The sequence below is a fragment of the Rattus norvegicus genome, chromosome 16 (assembly GCF_036323735.1).
Source record: "Rattus norvegicus strain BN/NHsdMcwi chromosome 16, GRCr8, whole genome shotgun sequence".
Lineage (NCBI taxonomy): Eukaryota > Metazoa > Chordata > Mammalia > Rodentia > Muridae > Rattus > Rattus norvegicus.
The window spans coordinates 53,628,181-53,649,432 of record NC_086034.1 but is presented as its reverse complement, the minus strand read 5'-3'; the positions used below and the strand labels follow the sequence as shown (position 1 = coordinate 53,649,432).

General features: G+C 42.1%; 1 protein-coding gene across 2 annotated transcripts in view; it reads right to left on the bottom strand.

Annotated features, from left to right (window-relative positions):
* Positions 1 to 2,360: 2,360 nt before the first annotated feature.
* Positions 2,361 to 21,252, bottom strand: part of Fam149a (family with sequence similarity 149, member A) — a 59,232-nt gene continuing 40,340 nt past the window's right edge. The window contains exons 6-14 of one of the 2 annotated variants that reach the window (NM_001427705.1): positions 20,363 to 20,530; positions 19,037 to 19,227; positions 18,528 to 18,682; positions 17,056 to 17,168; positions 16,158 to 16,361; positions 12,014 to 12,137; positions 10,773 to 10,901; positions 10,601 to 10,679; positions 2,361 to 5,155 (exon numbers count right to left, since the gene is read on the bottom strand). In NM_001427705.1, the coding sequence (NP_001414634.1) occupies positions 5,082 to 5,155; positions 10,601 to 10,679; positions 10,773 to 10,901; positions 12,014 to 12,137; positions 16,158 to 16,361; positions 17,056 to 17,168; positions 18,528 to 18,682; positions 19,037 to 19,227; positions 20,363 to 20,530 (1,237 nt within the window). In that variant the 3' untranslated portion in view covers positions 2,361 to 5,081. Of the gene's footprint in view, positions 5,156 to 10,600; positions 10,680 to 10,772; positions 10,902 to 12,013; positions 12,138 to 16,157; positions 16,362 to 17,055; positions 17,169 to 18,527; positions 18,683 to 19,036; positions 19,228 to 20,362; positions 20,531 to 21,252 lie in introns of those variants that run through there. The other variant, XM_063275519.1, reaches the window with a different exon arrangement.

Here is a 21,252-nt window from a genome sequence, read left to right as displayed (position 1 = left end):
CCACTAGAACATTGACATATTTCATAAAACATCGTAATATAAATATAGATGTTTCCGTTGTTTTCCACGTTTCCTATGCTTTGAATAATTATGAATATTCCTTCTCTTAGATATCTTTTGACTCAATTATGTACATATTTCCATTCAATATGTATATACATATACATATATACCTATGAGTAGAAGTGCTCGATGATGTGATAGTATATATTCAGCCTTAAAATTGCCTGTTTTCAAGAATCGTATTAATTTACTGTATTTCTTATATTTCGTGGTATATAATGCACACACACCAATATGCGTAAATATAACAGAAGAAAACTTTTCTTTGCAACTACCCTAGGAAGAAAGTGTCATGGAGGCAGAAAACAGAGGTTTTTATTTTTGAATTTTCTTCTGTATTATTGAATCCCTTTCAGACTTCCTTAAGAAATATCATGTTTACTTACTGTTGTTAAGTATGTCTCATGGGCTTTCATTTCCTCCCCTCTAAAGGGAGCCCTAAAAGGACTGAGGCTGAGCTCTAGGCTCAATTACAGCTCTAGAAGTAGAAGATAAGCCTCTGTGTGATTTGCTGCTAATCTCTGTGGACAAAGGAGAATTGTAAGATAAACCCATCTCTTCAAAAACAACCTGGGGCCCATCTCAGTAAGGGACAAATGGGGATCTGGGTATAGGCAAGCTTCCAAACATGGGAAGGCAGGAGTTTTACCACACTGTCAGGGTCCCTCTGTAAAGCACTGGCTATTTTGGGGGAGGTAGTTCAAAATAATTTCTGTATTTAGGGCAGAACAGACAGTGTCTGGACCCCAAGCTTAGGAGCTTTGTCAGTGCTTCAGAGATGAGGAGGATAGGCGTTTGCCGGGGTCCAGCCTACACATAGGATGGGAGTTCACAACTGGGAGCAGGGTTATCTGGAAGGCATATAATAAATATGCACAGGCTACTCTTTGGGTACAAACTGACAGGTAGTTTAAAGGCTTAAAGTCTCTCTCTCTCTCTCTCTCTCTCTCTCTCTCTCTCTCTCTCTCTCGCTTGCACACTCTGCATTCTCTTATGCACTCTGCTTTTCTCCATTGTGCTTTTCTTTTCTCGAACTCCCACACTCACGCACACCTCTGTTCATTACCCTTTCATTCTCACACACACTCTTCATACACACCTCACATTCTCTCTTCCCTCACCCTTCACATTCTCTCTTCACTTACTACTCTTCACATGCTCTTCTCATGCTCTCTCGCCTTACTCTTGTCCCAGTCTTTTATTGATAATTCAAAAGCAGGTAGAAAAAAGCACATTGTATATTCATTGCCAAATCAAATTCAAAAGAATGACCACATCCCACAAAGAATTAAGAATTACGATTGTTCCCCAAAGTTTCAAGCTTCTCCCTTCAGGCAAAATAATAATTGCAAACTTATCATTATTTAAACTTTAACTTTTGACTTATTATACTTGAGAGCTCAGAGCACTCACACACAAATGAAATCTATACAGCCATTGTCCAGGGCTAAGGTTAGGAGAGATGGGAACAACCTTTTTTTTTTCTTTTTACAAAGAGCTGCTGAGGGCTACTGAGATGTCTCCATCCCGGCCTACTCTAGGCAGCCTCTTATTTCAGATGGGTCCCCTGGAGGGATGGTGTCTCCTGCTCCTCAGGGTCCCGGATGCCACCCTTTTTTACAAGGAGCTGCCACGGGCTTCTGAGATGCCTCCATCTCGGCCTACTGCTGGCCGTCCCTGTCATCATATGCTGTCCCCAGCAGGCATTGAAGATTTGTCCTAAGGGTGGGGAAAGTGGTCAATTTGTAGATGATCAAAATAGATATCTACCTCCCTCCCATTCTCTCTCCTTGTCTACGTACCTACCTGTCTACTATGAATTTGCTGGGAAAAGTCTTCTGTCTACTTAGAAATAATTAAATAATCTGGGAATGGTGGCATACACCTACAATTCTAACACTTGGGCCGTGGAGGTGGGTGGATGTTCAGAGTCATTGTCATCCGCATGGAGAATTTGAAGCCAGCCTATAATTACATGAAACCCTGACTCAACCAAAGAAAGAGTTGGGTACCCGGCATTGGTGGCGCATGCCTTTAATTCCAGCACTTGGGAAACAGAAGCTGGCGAATCTGAGTTCAATACCAGCCTCATCTACAGAGTGAGTTCTAGGACAGCCAGGGCTACACAAGAAGCCCTAGCTCAAAACAAAACGACACAAGGCAAAACAAGAAAGAGAAGAAAGGAAGGAAGGAACAGATGTTTATGTGTTTCAAACTGCAAAATGGGAGACAGTTGCAGAATTTATATACTGTTGGAATGTAAGGATGCTTTTATAAATTCAATAAATTCATAAAAGTTCTTTTAATATTTTACATTTTATTAAAAATTAAATGATTAAAACTCCTGAACAATCATCCTTTGTTATAAGAAAACAATGATAGTAAAAAATATACTGAAATCATTTATGGCATTAAAAATGAACCTCTCGATTAGTAAAGACATTCCATCCAAGTTCAAATTAACACAAATATAAAGACATAAGCTAGTTCATCTATATCTCGCTATCTATCTATCTATCTATCTATCTATCTATCTATGTAGCTAGATAGATTTTTTTCTTAGAAATCTAGACATTTTCCATTAAATTTTATATTTTCTTGAATTGTTTTTAAAAATTCCCACATTCTTTCTTTGGCTTGTGATAAATTAAATGTATTTTAATTCATGGAGTCACTAACCTGTATTTGAATTTTTTTCTCAGACGTGATTTTCCATTTTCAATTTTTTACCAGACTACAATAAGAGTCATTTCTGGAAGTAGAGTATTGTAAAATCACATCCCCTGATATTTCCCCTTTCCAGTCTAAGCAGCGCCATCCTCACACAAGCATAATTTACTAAGGTACATATCCCACTTCACCTATAAATGAAATTCCTTTAATACAGGCTTGAAAATAAGTTCTGAAGAAGGTTTCTTTTAGGTTCAGCAAGACCTCTGGGTTTTAAGATATCGTTTAACGGTATTTTGCTTTCCATTCAAAACGCCTGGATGATTAAAAACTGTGCTACCTGTTTACTATTTCTAATCCGTTACTTTGTGGATGTAAAGAATACATTTCCAGGGTTGGGGATATAGCTCAGTGGTAGAGCGCTTGCTTAGCAAGCGCAAGGCCCTGGGTTCGGTCCCCAGCTCCAGAAAAAAAAAAGAATACATTTCCAACTGTAGACCTCTGAAGGCAAACACAGCCGAGCTGCCACTCAATCACTTCCATGGCTCTTTGGAAAGAATAATAATTCATCTAGGAGTATTGTTAGATGTGCTGTGAGCTACCCCCTTTTTCAGACTTTGGGTTGAAGAAGAAACCATTGGATGGCACCTAGGAATTGATATGAAGTGAGCTGGTGGGATGTGAGAGCACAGTAGATAGCTCTCTTAGCAATGATAACGGACCTCAGAGCCGTCAGCCAGGCACTGGTGAACAGGATGGCAGCCACTCTCTATCCAGACGTCAAGAGCAGCTGCCTGAAGACTGATGTTTTCTCTGAAGTGCTTCCACAGCTTGTGATGAGAAATGAATGATAATGCCCCAAATGCTTTGGTGTGAGACACTCAACCCTGGGCACATTCCCTAGGCAAAGAGAGATACCCTCCTTAGAGTGGCCAACTGGAACAACGTTATCAATACAGCAGCTTGACCACTACCCACTCCCTAGCATGTCTCTAACATGCCCCACCACTGCAGAAACTGGAGTGGAGAGCGCGAAGCAGAAACTATCAGGTAGGACAAAGGTTTGAAGTCACCTCTGATTTGTCATTCTATGTTAAAGAGCAGGTTCAACTCTTCTCGCCACAGAGGGGTCAATTTCCAAACATCTTTAAGTAGACAATGATCCTCACTTCTTATAACAAGAAATGTCCTGAAAACAATTTATCATATGTTTAAACGCTATATATACACACACACATATGTAGTAAAGTTTCCTTTTCGATTAATAAGATTCATGTTGATGTAATGTCATTAGCTGATAAAAAGGGGGAAAGTATGCTGATTTGAGATGTTTGTATATGAGAATGAATCAGGAATAAGTACCAGAAAGGAGCCTGGCCTCCAACTGACATTTTTGTCTTCTTTACTCCCCTGACTGTAGTAGTCAGGTTGGACATACGGTCGGGAGAATCCAGAGTAGGAAAAGGGCAGAGGGTAGAGGGGACTGCTGCCTTCAGCAAGGGCTCAGGGAGGCTGTAGTGAAGAAATTATGTCACGGCAGAGATAGGTCGGGATGATGTATGTAAGGACGTTGGTGTTACAATTTCCTCTGTCCAGTTGTCAAACGTGTCAACCTAAATGTCAATGTTGGGACCATATGCAATGGATTTTAATTATTCTTATATTCCCCTTTAAACGTGGGATACTTTTAGATGCACTGCCTACATTTGACAACAAAAACCAGTTTACTCTTGCATTTTTAACACAATTGGCTTACCAAACATCTCTCAGGTATTCATGGCTAAATCGGTCTACCACAAAGGTCATCATGAAACCCATCACTTTACACATTGAATATACAACAGTTATTTTAAAGTCAGCACAATGAACAGAAGAACCAGAATCATTTTTTCAAATGGACAAATTGTCTCAAATGTTACTCCTATTTAGTTTTGATGGAATGAATCATTAAAAGATTGAGACAGAAATGTGCGTGATGGTATAGAGTTAAAAATGGCATCTTCTTAGGGAATGCACTAACATTATCTGTGTGCAAACATTAACTATAAAAATGGAATTTAAGGGCATATTAGGATCTTTTAAGCAATACACAGGAGCCCAAGGAGCCTCAGGCATGCTTCCCATAAGGATTAGGGAGTTCAACTTTTATTCTCTTTGCAATGTTTTTCAAGTGTTTGAAACTCAGTTACTTATTCTCTTGTGTTCCTTTCAGGTATTCTAGCATCTCCTGCTGCCAGAGAGATGAGTATATACACCAGGTAATACTTGTTCCTCTTCTTTTCATGTGACAAATGGTGTGGCCAAGGCTTCAAGTCTTCCAGCAAGTTCGTAATTTGTGAGCAGTAATATCACGATGCCACTTGGAACCTCTTTCTTGCAGTCAGAGTTACCCTCTGATAAGATTTAGGCAGATACTGTGAACCTGAAACATGAGACACACAGATATTTGTGTTAAAAGACTAAAAGTCAATCTCTAAAGAAGGTTGGTCTGTCAGTTCCCTGCGACAGCGCTTTGAAAAACAAAAATATTTAATGTCACATTGTCAGGAAAAACGAAGTAGTCATATGTAAACATCAGGCAGAATCCTGACTAAGGGGAATGTAGGATGCCATACAGGTGAGGGCTGGTACAGGATAGAATAAGGCCTGTCATTGGACGAGAAGGAAGGATGGGCAGGAGGAAAGTTTGAGGGAAGGAGAGGAGACGAGACAGGAACAGAAAGGATGAGAGAGAAGAAGGCAGAGAAGCTGCCGCTGGGAGAGAACATGGAGGCTGAGGTTAGGATTCCACGCTGCACCTTTACAGGTTGTTATGAATGTTCTTAAGGGATGGATGTGTACAGGGCTTTGTATGTTTAAGTGGGCAATTATATCTTATCAATTGGATCAGAAGTTATTGTGTTGTGCATTCTTTCTTGTGGTGAATTAAGTTTAAGAGTATGTGGCAGCTGGGACACTAAGCCACCATGGAATTGGGATGTGTGTTTCTGGCAAGGTATCTACCAGATATCTTGGGGCACTGGGGTGGCTGACCTAGCAAGGAAAAAGACAACCCCCAATTTAATTTTACAACAACAGGGGAAGGTATCCCTCCCTCAACCAGACCCAGGTACTTTTGCCTTCTCCCATACCTGAGGGGTTTACAAAAACTTTCTCCACAGAAGTCTGTGTCTAGGGCCAGGAGGACGAGAAGGGTGGTCCTTCTGAACTGAACCAGTGCTGCCTGTCATGACAGATATACCCTATTCTTGGAAGATAGTTATCTCAATTTATTTTCCTACCTCAGAAAAAACTGAAAGCTGAGACAATAGCTCCCGGTGATCTTTGTTCTGGAAACAGAGTTAACAAGGAAGCCACATGCCTGTTTACCAGGCAAAAAGACAACAAACCCTTAGAAGTACAGAAACGTGTCCCTTAGGAACCTTGGACCTCCTGTGGAAATGCGAAAGATCTCTGAGCACCAATGAGGATGGTTATAAAAGAATATGCTGATTTAATGTTTGAAAGAATAGCCATGCATATTTAAAACTAACCCCGAGCCCAGTTCTTAATCTCAACCTCTCTGTGCCCTAAAATCCCATTAGACACGTGCACTTGGCGGGCGTGGTGCAATGGACACATAAAAGGAAGCTAATTAGAGCCTTTCAATCCAATCTTCCATCACATCAGGACTGGCCATTCACTCAGTCTCCTTGGTCATCCGCCATGCTCTTCTGATGCCCCAGGTGATATCCATCTCCATGGAGCCTCTCCGTGCCTCTTACCACCTGACTGTTGAGGGAGGCAATGCCAGCTCGTGGCCCTTTCCACCTTCCCCATTAGACTAAACGCTTCCTAAAGCATGAACTAAAATATACTAGATTAAAGGATTTTTTTATTTGTTAAATGTGGTTAATTCCAGCACTTGGGAGGTAGAGTGAGGTGGCGCTCTCTCTCTCTCTCTCTCTCTCTCTCTCTCTCTCTCTCTGTGCCTGTGATATATGTATGCGTGCACATACCACAGTGCAATTGTAGAGGTCAGAGGACAACTTTTGGAAATTGTTTCTCTCCTTCCACCATGAATTCCTGGAATTATAGTCAAATTAACTGGTTTGCCAGTGAGCTGGACTTTTACCCACTGAGCCATCCGTCCACCTTGATTTGTCATTCATTGCTAGTATTTAAACCAAGGGTAGAGCACAATCCAGGAAAACACCCTTTCATGGTACCACATCGGTAGACCTACTCTTGATGCTAAATTCCAGCCTTTATCTTTGGCAAAGAGTAGGCACTTCCTTGGTACATCCTTATTTATTCATAAACAAACAGGGAGGCATACTTTCCCCCCTCACAATCCAGATTATGATAGAAGCAGTAACTGCAGGTCTCAGTCAGTAAAGCGCTCACCATGATGGGATATGGATGAGTTTGGCTCTCCAGCACATACGGAGACTCGGAGGCATATCTACACTTGCTACAAAGAGAACCCCGCAGTGTTCTTAATGTTCATAATCTCCATACATTACCTCCAATTCTTACCTCACTCTTAGATTCTGGGTCTTATTTTCTACTCCCTTGGGCAGCAAAAAAGTATTTTTCCTCCAACCAAATGTAAGATCTTAGTCATGAGGAGTTCCTCCCTAGTTTCCCTGTTCCTTCTTTTCAGAGAACACTTATTATATTCTAGTTTCTCTTAGCCAATGTCTAAGAGGCAAATAACACCAAGGTCAGGTGCATGACTCTTAAGATTCCTTCTTATGACTCTTAAGGAAAACAGTGAGTGGGTGAGATGTTTGATTTAAGCATTTGTACAAGATCCCCTTTGAGTGAGTAAGCCTGGAATTTATTCTTCTGAAACTGATGAACATTTCATCGCTTTTAATTGGGGTTTGGATTAGAAAGTAAAGGCTCCTATGCAAGTCACTAGGTGATAGGCCACAGGCAATTTCATTTTACTCCTTAACATAGGTCTTCCTACATGACCTGAGACGAATTTTGATTCTAAGAAGCCAGTTTATCATTATCTTTGCAATAAAGACCAATTGTCTAATGCTGAGTCTACTATAGAAGTCACTCCCACTACCCAGGTGAATCTTGTCTTTGGCCATACTAACTGTCCAGGAACACCCTTGGGTATCATTAGCAGGGACATTGATGTAATTTGTAAGTCTAAAGTGGCAAACAAGGCAAGGACTATTGAAGCACTGCGACACCGGTTTTCTCTAACGTCTACCATGCTCTATGATGATCTATGATGACCATTCACTTTCCTTTTACTTCGAGGATATAGAAGCCCTCTTAGTTTTCTTGTTCAATAATTCAAAGGGATTGCCCTCCCTCATACTCAAAAACACATAAAAGGAATGAGGCAAAAACAGAAGTACTTTTAAACCTAGGATACCTAAAAGACCATTGTTTGGATGAGGGGGCTTCTGTGGGGCCACCAAGCTGACACTATTCCTCTGGATCACTTATTGAAATATTCCCTAACGTGGTGGTTCTTGGTATCACTTACAAAAGGGAAGCTGATGAGATTGGTTGGTAATAAAGAAGGAGTTCATGTCTTGGTAATTCTACTCATTTATTGTTCTTCTCAAAATATTTCTCATTACCACTAACAAGGGCATCTGTTCCTTTCCTCATGCATTTTAAGTATGCTTGTGGCCAACTGCCTGGACCGAAAGAAGTAAATATCTGCCCTTCCCATAAAGATCCACAGGAGTCATCAGGGAACCTAGTAAGGTTAAATAACCTGAATACTGTCAATAGTAAACTCCTTTTAGGAGAATAAATAGAGCATGAAGATCCCATACATCCCTAACAAAAAGAAATGTTTTTTAAGAAAAGTCTATTTACAACTACTTCATTCCAAAATGTTACATTTCTTAATGTTACATTAAGGCCTCAATCTTTTCTGTGTGTTAGTCTTACAGTCATATAATGTTAGGCATCTTCAGAGATCAGAACTGGCAGACACTCTTCTTACACTTATTGTTGAACATTGCAGAAGTGGCTATGTAAAAATTCATCTTGAGGCTTTATAAAGCTTAAACAGAAATGCAAGCATGTGTAGTTTGGGCATGCGTTAGCTTTGAGATCTGTGCTGACTATGCCTGTAACCCTAGAGCTGGGGAAGCAGAGGGCTACCTGGGGCCTGCTGGTCAGCCAGTCTTGTCAATTGGTGAGGTCCACATTTAAAAAGAGACCTATCTCTAACAGTAAGATACAGGTGTGGCAGTGCACACCTTTGATCCCAACACTTGCAGGAAGCCGTCCTAGGAAGATCTCTGCCAGTGCCAGACCAGTCTGGTCTACATAGTGAGTTCCAGGTTATCCAGAGCTTCAAAGAAAGGAGGACGCAGTGATTGGGGAACATAACTGACAGCATGCTGGTGTGCCACACCACACTACACGCATACACACACACACACACACACACACACACACACACACACACACACCCCGATAACTCATAATAAAACATGGCTGTCTAAAGCATCCATGGGCAATGTGTGCTAACTCCAGGAGGGATGAGACAGGAGGATAATATCAATTCAAGGCCAGCCTTGGCTACACAGCATGGCTTTCTCAAAAAGCAAGGTCTAGGATGTAGATCAATGTCAGGCCCATTTATTGTATATATAAAATACTCTGGGTTTGCCTCCTCTAAACAGAAATTCAGAAATCTGTGACCTTTGTAGGCTAAGGAAGGGCTGATATAAAACACTGATAACTGTGGTATATGATGTTTACCTCGTTTAATTTTAGAATTATAATGTATTAAATTTTTCTCTTAGTACATTTCCTGTAATATTCTGTCTGTCATTAACACAAATGGCTTAAAATTCTGAGCAGATGGTGCACATTGTCACTATTTCTTCTTCATGGATTTTTTCCATCGATTACTTTATTCATGTGGCCTGGTATAAAACAGGTGACTGAGGTTCAAAGCGGTGGGGACATCCCTGAATTTCCTCAGCTTATGGGTGGTGACATCAGGATGGAAATAGAACAGATAACCTGCTACGCTCCCTCAGAGGACAGAAATACAGGTGACAGAAATATAAGTACACCTTAAAATCCAAACCATCACTGGTCCCCATCCCCACTAGAACTGTCTTCTGCCACTAACACACCAGGCCCAGAAAAGCCACTTTTATGTAAAACCCTGCACTGCAAACCAGTTAACACGTCTGTATTAATTTTCGGACTTTCAGAGAGAATCCAGAATAAGGGTTTCATTTAGAAGGAAGGAAAACAAAGTAGGAGGAAGAGCAGTGGCCTCTCTGAAGGCAGCCATTGCTTTGCTCCTTTGCTGTAGGAGAGTGAGGTCTTGGTTCACTTCTGCCTTGGCCAATTGGCCCTCAGCAGGTGATGATTTGGCATGGCTCCTGAGCTCAGGCCAACCATGGCCTTGCCTGCTCTTCCTGTGTAGTCAAAGCCCAGGGGCCTAAAGTCTCACAAACAGCACCATTGTGTTCTCTCTCTCCTCTCTCTTCCTGTTTCTCTCCCTCCCCGCCTCCTCTCTCTTCCTGTTTCTTTCTCTTCTCTCTCTCTCTTTCTCTCTCTCTCTCTCTCTCTCTCTCTCGTTCTCTCTCTTTCTATCTCTCCTCTTCTCTTCTCTCTCTCCCCTCTCTCCATGTCTCTCTCCTCCTCCACCCCCCTCTGTGTGTGTGTGTGTGTGCGCGCGCGCGCGCGCGTGCGTGTATGTGTGCGTCCATGTTGCCTCTTGCTAGTCCTCGCCCTTCTTCTTTGACACCCTCAGTATATTGAGCAGGGTGATCCCCATCATTCCATCCTCCTGCCTCAGCCTCTTGAGTGTTAGGATGGCTGCAGCATATCACCACACCCAGCCTCTCCTATGTCTTGAGGTGTGAAAGAAGCTAACCTGTCAAAATGCCTTGACCCGTCCAAGTGTGAGCAGCGAAATCCACGGGTGTCAGGGAGCCTTTTCTCGGTGTGTCTGACTGCCGGGAGGAAAGGAAAAAGAATAAGAGGGACCAACTGTATTATTTTCGATTTCTATTTAAAATTGAAAGTAGAGATAACCCAGAGCCTACCAGGAATGTATGTGTCGTGCTGGGCCTTGAAGGCTGCTCCAGGACAATGGTCCTTTCTCGAAGGGGTGACTTTTCCATGCTGTCAGGCATCGCGCTGAGCACACGGTTCTGTGGGTGCCTTCCCCTGTACTAGGAGGGAGATCATTTCTTTTTAAGAATAAACACAATCCTTAGGCCAACAAAAAAACCCTACAAATGTTCCTGTCATCCATTCATGTGTTCCCGTCATCCATTCATGTGTTCGATCCCACACTTGCCGGAACAACGTTCATTTACACATTGTCAGGCTTGCTATGGAGACACCTAAACCTGAGGCTGGGTGTGGAGTGCTTATTCACATCACCAGATTTAATAAAACTGTAATACAATAGGAGGTAAATGAGGCCCAGAGAATAAATAGTGCGTTTTTGAAGCACCAGACTTGTTTATGTGACCGCTGTCATCGTTGATTACTTTATCCTAGGATTAAACCGCTTAGCTTCGTAGCCCTGCTTCCTGGAAAGGGTCCTATTGATGCCTAAGGTGTGTGAGAGACGGTTTTCTCCCTCTCTGCTCTATGTCCCTACAAGCAGGACTCTTCTGTCCTGCATATATAAGTTTCCTATATCAGAGTAGGTGAGGGACACTGTAAGCCTGGGAGAGTCCTGGGTATGCACTGCCAACAGCACCCCTTCCCAGGCCCACAACTGCGTGAGTGAGCTGAGCTTGGGCTCTCCCCTGTGCAAGCACAGAAAAGATTAGCTATAAAAAAGAAGCAGATATAAAGGTCATTGATCATAATTTACCGAGCCCTTAGTCTGTGCACAGCATTTAAAGCTTATGAGTGCACCTAATGCTTTAAGGACTCCTTGATAAGGGAACGGCTGTTGCCGTTCTGAAGAAGAGAGGGCTAAGATTCGGGGCCACTGAAGTGACTTGGCTCTGTGTGGCCACGCTGAAGAGCTGCCTGACTCCTGCCCTTCGTGTTCTTCTGTTTACTACACCAGCCAGAGTCCCAGGTCTTTCCTTGGCACCTGACTTTCTAATTTAGAGCAAGCTGAGGTTTTACTTCACAAAACAACGAATCCGTCTCCTCGCTCCCTCCAGTCTGCTGGGCCACTCCATTCCTAGAAGCAGATGTATGAAGGCATGTTGACTAGATAACTAGCTCGCCCTTCCGTAGGACTCACTTATCCCGATATGCCAAGATTGTTTCCCACAGACTATATAAATGGTTGCAATTATAACACAATTCATCTTACAGAAACAGGGCGGGATCCGGAGGCTGCTGTGTTCTGCTCCCCAGCCTCAGAGCCTATCGGGGGTAACCGGTTCCGGGAGGTTTGAGCTGCTGCTGGGGAGGGCAGGTGGTCGATGCCAGTTTGCCTGCAGACACAACAACATATGCTGAACACCGGAGTACACAAAAGAGAAGGGCGCAGTATACACTCCTGATCGGGACCGTCTCCAAAGTTTTGTTTAAGATACTAAAGGGCAATGTGGAATCCGTGAGAAAGTTATGTTTGGTGGAAGAATGCCAGCCACCAGGAAGAAGCGAAACCTATTCTCGACATTTTTTCATCGATTTAATGCTGGGATGTCAAAGACATAATTTTGCTTTGAATCTTAACACACTGGCTGTAAAGTTTATTTGTTGGAGGGTTGAGAGAAAATCCTAATTAAACAAAATAGCAATGAAGGGGAAATTTCCTAAACAGAGTTCCAATGGCTCATGCCCTAAGATCAGGAGTTGATAAATGGGACCTCATGAAACTGGAAAGCTTCTGTAAGGCAAAGAACATAGTCAATAAGACAAACCTACAGATTGGGAAAAAATCTTCACTAACCCCACATCCAATAGAGACCCAATATCCAAAATATATATTTAAAAAAAAAAAAACCTCAAGAACCTACCACCAAAAAAAACAAACAACCTAATCAAAAATGGGTATAGAACTAAACAGAGAATTCACAGTAGAGGAATCTTGAATGGCTGAGAAGCACCTAAAGAAATGTTCAAAGTCCTTACTGATCAGAGAAATGCAAATCAAAACAGGGTGGGGAGGTGGGGAGGAGGTATGGGATGTAGAACAATTGGAGGGTGGACCAGAAGGGGAACAGAATCTGGAGTGTAAAAAAAAATAGTAATGACATAAGAATATAGCTATCAGACATCAGTATTCAAAAATCTGCCAGTTGTTTTTCCTTGCATAAAAATAGGCAAAAAATTAATTTATTCATTTAGTAATAAAATATAACCCCTGCAGTATGGCCTACTTTTGAGCAGTAGAGGTTACCAGAAAAACACAGAGGCGCCTACACTACCAGTGAGCTATAAATAGGCACAATCATTCTAAAGAGAATTCTAGCAAAACATGAATATTAGAAATATTCATAGCCTCTAACCTGACAGTTTTGCTTCTAGACAGCTCCAGTCGAAAACAATTTAAGGATGTTCCTACAACGAGTGATACAAAATGATGGCATAGATAATACAGAAAACAAATGGGAAGTCCCAGTAATGGAAAATACTTAGTAAATAACTATATAACCATATGAGTATTTATGATCACTAAAATCAATCAGTCTTTCACATATTTTGTACTGTGGGAAATGCAAATGTTATCGTGTCAGATAAAAAATAATACGCTGAAGAAGCAATGCACTGTACGACAGATGTAGAGTAGAGTAGTCTCTAGTGTAGAGACTAGAAAAGAAACCGTGAAAGCCTACATAAGATTCATAGGACATTCACCAATACTTAGGACTTAGTGATCCTTAATTTATATTTATTCCTTTTCTTAGACGATATATCTTTATTTTCAGTTATGTTTATCTGTGTGCCTCCCACACGTGTGTGAGATCAGATAAGGATGTCAGATCCCCTGGAGCTTGCTATACAAGAGAGTGCAAGCCAGCCAACTTGGGTGCAAGGCTCAAACCCTCTGCAGTAGCAGCCAGCACACTAAACTGCTGAGCGCCTCTCCCGCCCCTCTTATTTATACTTTTGATGTTGCCGTGATGGTCAGCAACTTTTTGGTATTAAAAAAAAAAAGCACAGGAAGTTAGCAATTCAATCCATGGTGAAGACCAGGGCTGAAGATATAGCTTAGTGACAGAGATCTTGAATGAGGCCCTGGGTTCAATTACCAGCATCAAAAACACAATAATAAGAAAAAGAAAGAGAATGTACAAATAGATACAAAGTGTTGGCAGTAAGAGGACGCCATATTGGATGATTATGGGTAAAAATAGAGAATCAAGAGAAGGGAAGGGGGTGGTAAATAATTACATATAATCAAAGGAGAGGTCTCCTCAAAGGGGACAAAAGCTGGACTTTACATACAAAACACTGCTAGACATGCAACTGTACAGTTTCTCTGTGGCATTAACATCCCACAGGGGAGCCAGGACCGGCAGCCATCTAAACGGACTCATTAGCAACAACAGAAAGAGTAACACTGCAAAGACTCATATTCAGAGACAGAGGTCAAAGCAGAGAGAGCATAGAACGTGGGGGTCTTGAGTTATCTCAGTAGGAAACAGAGATGGGCTTGGGTCCAAGTCCGAGTGTGAATCTCAAGCTGGAGCGCCTGTGGAGCTGACCATAGGACACTCACATGGGCAGGGTATAGAGAAAGCAGAGGGGGTGACCGTCCTGAGAAAGGAGGAGTGGGAGATAGCCTAAATGAATGAACACAGCCTGTAGACCCAAACTGCCCCAAGCTGACAGACAAAGAACTGAAAGAGGCACTTGGGTGATGTAAACGGAAGTGCCCATAGGCTCATATATTTGAATGCTTGGTCCCCAGTTGGTGGAATGATTAAAAGGTGCGGCCTCATTGGAGGAGGCGTGCCACTGGGGGTGGGCTCTGAGAGGAAGTGTGCCGCTGGGGGTGGGCTCTGAGGTTTCAAAAGCCCTTGGTATTCCGAGTTAGCTCCATCAATCTCTCTGTCTCGAGCTGTGCTTACGGACCAGATTAAGCTCTCTGCTACTGCTCCAGGACGATGCCTGCCTGCCTATCTCCTGCCATTTTTCCTGACAAATCACGGATTACCCTCCAACCCTCTGGAGCCATGAGCCCTAATAAACGTTTTCTTTTATCAGTTGCCTTGGTATGACGTCTGAGCACAGCAACAGGAAAGTAACTGGGACAAGTGCCGTGGATGCTTTCTGCAAAGTTCAGTTACTGATTAACTGCTAACAGCTGTTCTTGTCCCCAGCTCCTGCCAGCACCTGAGGGCTGACTCTCTACTGGCTCTGCCTTATCAGTGGAGTCTGTGGCCCTTGTTCAGAAAGTGGACTCCAAGCTGGAGCACAAGCGGTGGGGGTGGGGGTGGGGTCCCAAGTTGAGCTTCCTAGTGCCCCGATGTTTGGTAACAAAGACATTTTCGACTTTTTTTCAGCCTGTTTCCTCATCTTAGATTTGGAGGTAATATAGAAGTTTGTAGTCAGAATAAACTTTGGTACAGTTTACTTGGATGTTAGTTTTTTGTTTTTTTTTTTTTAAACCAACAAACAGCTGTCATTGTTAAGATGTTTCCTGACAACGAGCAGGTCCGCAGGATGCTCCTTGCAGCTCGGTGCTGAAGGGAGAAACCGCATTCTCATTAGCCTCTCGTGTTATTTTTCTATGTGAAATCTTTCTGTTCTAAAGAAACTGCGAAACACTTCTTTAAACTGTTTAAAAAAAAATTACTTTGTTTCAAGTTTGTTTTGCCTGTATGCAGTACCCCTGGCGGTCAGAAGAGGGCGTCAAATCACTTGGAACTGGAGCCATTGTGTAAATAAGACTGTGTGTGTGTGTGTGTGTGTGTGTGTGTGTGTGTGTGTGTGTGTGTGTGTGTTTTCAATGAGCCACCTCTCCAGGCCCATTTTATTTTATTTTGTTTGTTTATCATTTTGTATAACCCAGGTGTAGTTTAATGATGGGGATACTTTGAACAATGCATCCTTGGGCCACATTGTGGTCCTGCACAAACAGCTATGATCCCAGGAGTCAATGCAATTGTAAGTGACTGCTGTCAGATATTTGGTCAGTAATCTACTGGAGTATTGTTGTCCATGTTGTGCATTACTTTGCTTAAACCTTTCAATAAAAAAAAAAGTGTTTTGTAATTTAGAAGCATTAACTACCAGTTTTACAGATGGGGCCTCTAAATTTAATCCAAGCTCACCACCTTCAGTTTAATTTCCCAGGTTGCCTAAGCTGCAGTCATTTGCTTTCCTTCCAGCTGCTTTCTTGGTAACTGTCTACTATCTACACTGCTGGAGCAAAAGTGAACTCATTAGAAAAATCTACTGTAAAGTCTAGTGGAAGGTCCTTTCTCCAGAACCATTAACCCTAAGTGACAAGCACCCCTGGCCTTGGCAGCCTTAGACTGTCGAGAAAGAAAAAGACTTACAGTTTGGTTCCTCTCAGAATTTCATCACTGTAGACAGTGGGGGTTTTCAGTCTCTGTGGGTCTGAAGCAATTGAAGGCAGTCTCCTATGCACTGGTGTCTTCTTGGCAGAAGTCTGTGGTCCCCGGGTGTCTAGAACTCGGCCAAGTCTGAGCCGGGAAGATGCTCCAACCCCTCCCCCAGGCAGTTTGTCATCTTGCTCATTTCTGGGGAAGGAAAATCCAGTTAGTTACTCATACCTAAGTTTCCTGGAGTAGGAAACACGTAGCAGAGATCCCACTCTCTCTGGAGAATATGTTGAAGGAGTAGACATGTCCGTGAAGAGTGGAAGGGTAAAGATTGGTAATCCAATACTAAAGCTTGACTGACAAAGAACTCACATCTCTGCTCCCGGTTCCTCGTCTCTTCTAACCTAGTACACAGCAACGTTAACTTTGTGGCTGATGATAGAAGGACTGGTTTCACTTGTTAAAAAGTAGGATCAGGGTCTGGACAGATGACTCAGCAGTTAAGAGCATCCGTAATCCGATGCCCTCTTCTGGTGTGTCTGAAGACAGCTACAGTGTACTCATATAAGTAAAATAAATAAATAAATACGTCTTTTAAAAAAAAAGTAGGATCAGAATGAATAAAAGGCTGAAGAATTTCATCAGAGAAATGGCAACTATAAAAAAAGAATCAGCCAGATATTCTGGAGTAATGTTGAGGTTTGGTCTGTTGTTGCAATGCTTAATTCTATATCTGAAGGTCTAGGCCTGCAAGCGGCTTCTCCTGTTTACAAGCTTTTGTTGTGCAATCTGGTTCCTCAATATAAAACTATTGGCTAAACAAAAAAAAAAAAAAAAAAAAAAAAAAAAGGACTGGTTTCTGTCCTTGCGTGCATTCTTCCTTAACACTTACTGTGTTCGATCTGCAAAGTACGTGGGTCTCTGCTGAAGCGGCTTGGCTTGAATTGTCATGACGCCACTCAAGTCACGGTAGAAGTTGCTGGAGAAGCGATGGGGCTGAGGAAACTAGAATCAGAAGAGCAGCGTCAAGCAATGCCCAGGGCCACTTCACGGACAGCAGATGACAGACACTTAGCTAGCAAGAGGAACGTGTAACACAGCAGCAGTTTAAAAATAAAACGATAGGCACCATCTTTACAGAATTTATCTTCCCATGAAACAAAGCAAGGAACATCATGTTGGATGGATCAGAGACCAAAAGCAATAGCCACTTCCAAAATCTACTTCTAAACAGGAGAAGCAAAGAAAAGCTATCATAAGAGACACCCGTGGTTGTTTAGGTTTCCCAGGCTTGGAGTCTGAGGGGAACCATGAGGGGAAGGAGGTGTAAGAGGAGAAGCCACCATGGGTTAGGTGAGATCAAGAGAACATGGCTCTGAGGGCTGGCCAGTTGGTGTTAAGAGCAGTCCAGACAAGACATACTAAGTAGTAACTGGGTTTATAGAGAGAAAGGTAGATTCTAACAGCATTGGGAGTTGATGTCTGGGCAGCTCTTGTGCTGTTTAAGGCTTATTGTAAATATAAAGGCTGTGTGTGTCTTTTATCTGAGAACTAAATGGTCAAAGATGGGGAAGAAACCCAGGGTCGGGATTAAAATTTTCTACACTAACTTCTTCCTTATTCCTCCCTCCCTCCCTTCCTCCTTCCTTTTCTTCCTTCCTTCTCCATCCCTCACAGACGGTACACATCCGACCCTGTCTTACAGTTTTATCTCACTAAGCTAGCGACTAGTTTCACTCATCCATGCATCTTCCTCGAAGCATCTAAAAGGGGATATGTCATAAAGTCATGAAGAGTGTTCTATGAACCCTGGGTTAACACATTTGTCACGTTAGAGATGTGGGAATCATTTATAATGTTCAATGTGGCTAGAAATTTAGGGAAAATATCATTTGCTCTTCTAAACTGTAGATAATAGTTCTGTATCTCAAAGCAAAGCTTGGGTGTCCACTAAAGAATGTTGTCATTCTCATAGGCACCACACAACAACCATATTGCATTTTAATCTCATCGAGAAACCCCAAGTACTCTTTTTTTTTTTTTTCTGGAGCTGAGGACCGAACCCAGGACCTTGTGCTTGCTAGGCAAGTGCTCTACCACTGAGCTAAATCCCCAAACCCCCAAGTACTCTTTAAATAAGCTGTTTACTACCCTTTCTGAGGCAGCAATTGCTGTATTAAGTGATTTCTGTTGTTGTTGTTCTAAGACACCTTCAAACACCATGATAGGAGCTGGTCACTGTCCTCAAGCACAAGACAGTGTGAGATTCATGAGGGAGAGGGGTGAATAAAATGACACTCTCCACAAATAGATGCAAAGGGCATAAAAATACAGGAGTGGAGAGACAGGCGTCAGTGCACGTACCTGGGGTGGATTAAAGTGGGGAGCCAAGGATGGCTGGAGCGTTTCAGAGCTTCGAGATGGGGGGACACTGCAAACATCCGTGTTGAGACGAGACATGAGCACGTGTGGAGATCTACTCTCAGCCACTTTCAGCTTTTCCTTATGCTTTTTTCCATCTGCGTCAACAGAAAAAAAAAATCAATGAGAAATATGTATCCTGGGTTACCGTGAGTTTATGCTATAGACATTGATTTAACGGTCCTGACACAGAAGGCAGGGACTCTAGTGAACAACTGGCTACAGGGATTTCTTATCAATTGTAGAACAGATTACATCATGGGACAAAGAAGAGTCCCAGAGTAATGATGCCCCTTCCATGTGATCAAAGGTTGCCTGTGTATAAGGCAGAATGGTTACTTCCCATCTCAGTCATGTTCCGAGTCCAGCCTAAACATGAGGCGGGGCATAAGAAAGCTGTGGCTATGAGGTCTTTTCAATTCTTCCCCGGAGGCCAAACTCTAAAGAAGTACCTGTGAGTGCAGATTCCCAGGTTTTTCTAACGAGATCTTCCAGGATTTCTACAACATTGCTCCAAACGTGATCAAACACTTCTGCTGCCACGGCATCTCTGATACAGTCAACAGGGGAAATGGGAGGAAGCCCATGTTGACGCCACTTCTTGCCACGGAGTGTTGGGTTTTGTTCAAGATGCTCATCCCCACTAGGATGAAACTCATTCTCATTAGTAGACTAGCTGGGGTTAAGGTTGAAATCATTATCTACCTGTTTTCTTCTCTCTCTCTCTCTCTCTGTCTCTCTCTCTCTCTCTCTGTCTCTCTCTCTCTCTCATATATCTATATTTCTATCATCTGTTTACCTATTACATACCTATCATAGATCTTATGAACATATACATTGTAAACATGTATGTATCCATATATATCAATAAATATAGCATTGTCTTGTTAATGAGTCCCTTGTTATTGTTAAAATATACAATTTTAATTTGTCAAATATGTCAACAGAACTGGGAAACACAAAACAGGCAAGAAAAAATTGACTCTTTACTGATGCTTTTATTCTTTTTTTTGGATTCTCCATTTCTTTGTTTCTGCTGTGAACTCTGTTATTACTTTAACTATCTCGGGACTAAGTTTATTCTGTCTTCCCATGTGTAAAAGTCTATCTTTATTTCTATGCATTCCTCCTTTATTTCTAAACATAAACGTTTAGTGCTGTCATATCTACTTTTCGAGCTGTGGTTCTTAAGGGCCATCTATTTTGCTGTGCTGTGATCCAATCTCCATTTGTTTTGAGATGAACTATTCAGGAGTATCTGTCTAATTTCTCTCTTGATGAAGTCTCTGGATTTCCTATTGATTTCTATTTTGATGCCGTGGTGATCAGAAAAAAAATTCCATATGACTTGTAGTTTCCAGGACTTGATTCAGTACCTGGTTACATTTTAATGTATTGCTTTTAATCATGAAAAATTGTGATGTCATAAATTTTGTTTAAAACAAAATATGCATTTAGCACCAAGATTGGAACTTTCTCTTTATCTCCAGGAAGCTAAGTGTAGGGAACCTGGAGCCCCAAGGCATAAGGCTCCAACGTCCTTGTTCACTGTCATGAGAATGTTAAACAAAGCCCTTTCTTTCTATCTATCACATTGTTGAGAAGAAAGAAATGCCTTGCTCTAGCATTTACGTGTCCTACCAAGATCTAACCTCTTTGGGGTATATTTCTCTCAAAAGAACAGGAATTTCTCATAAGTAACAAATACACAAACTATTAAAAGCATATGATGAGTTGATATTATAACTACGAAGTATGGAAAATAAAATTCAGTTTACTCCTGCTTCCTGTCAAAAGCGAAATATTCTTCAATGTTTCCATCCATGTGGTAGACCTCTTCTTTCAGGGATGAACATGACGTGAGGTCCTGTTCTGTGCCATCGGGGTCTGTCAGGGCAGAAGCTGAGAGCACCTCAGGGACTATCTGAGAGCCAGAAATACACAGCCTGGGAGCAGAAACATCCTCATGAGAGTTCGTACAACACAGGAATGTAAGGCTTGCATGACACTGATGGACTTCTAAGTTATCTGCACGGTAACTGGTCTCTGAAACATCCCAAAATATTACATTTGACAGAATACCTATTTTCTGAACCAGTGGTGTGTGTGTGTGTGTGTGTGTGTGTGTGTGTGTGTGTGTGTGTGTGTGTGTAAGCCAGAGGACAACTTTGGGTCTTGGTTCAAGAGCTACCCACCTTGTATTTTGAGACAGGTCCTCTCATTAGCCTGTAGCGTGCCAAGGAGAATGGGTTGCCCTGCCAGGGATTGGTCTACTCCCACCTCCCTAGCACCGGAATCACAGGTACCTTTCACCACACCCAGCTTTCTTCTAAAACATTTAACCTCAGAGATCTTTTAAAAGGCTAAAGGTTTCCTAAAGTCATAAACCAGCACATGTAACCCCATCCCCCTTGCAGGTCTGAACGGATGTGAGAGCACAGCCCCCGCATTCGTAAGTGACAATCACAAGATTTCATCAAAATATGTTAGTGACCAAAAGACGACTGGACAAAATTTTATTTCTTTGCCTCGTGCCTAGAAGCTTAGAACCCATCCCAATGAGGTGTTTGATTTTGAGTTAGGCTTTATCTTTTAAAATCTTTAAAACATGCGAATTCCCCTGTGCTTATGCGTTTATTCGATGTTTGTTTTGCATATATGCACAAAC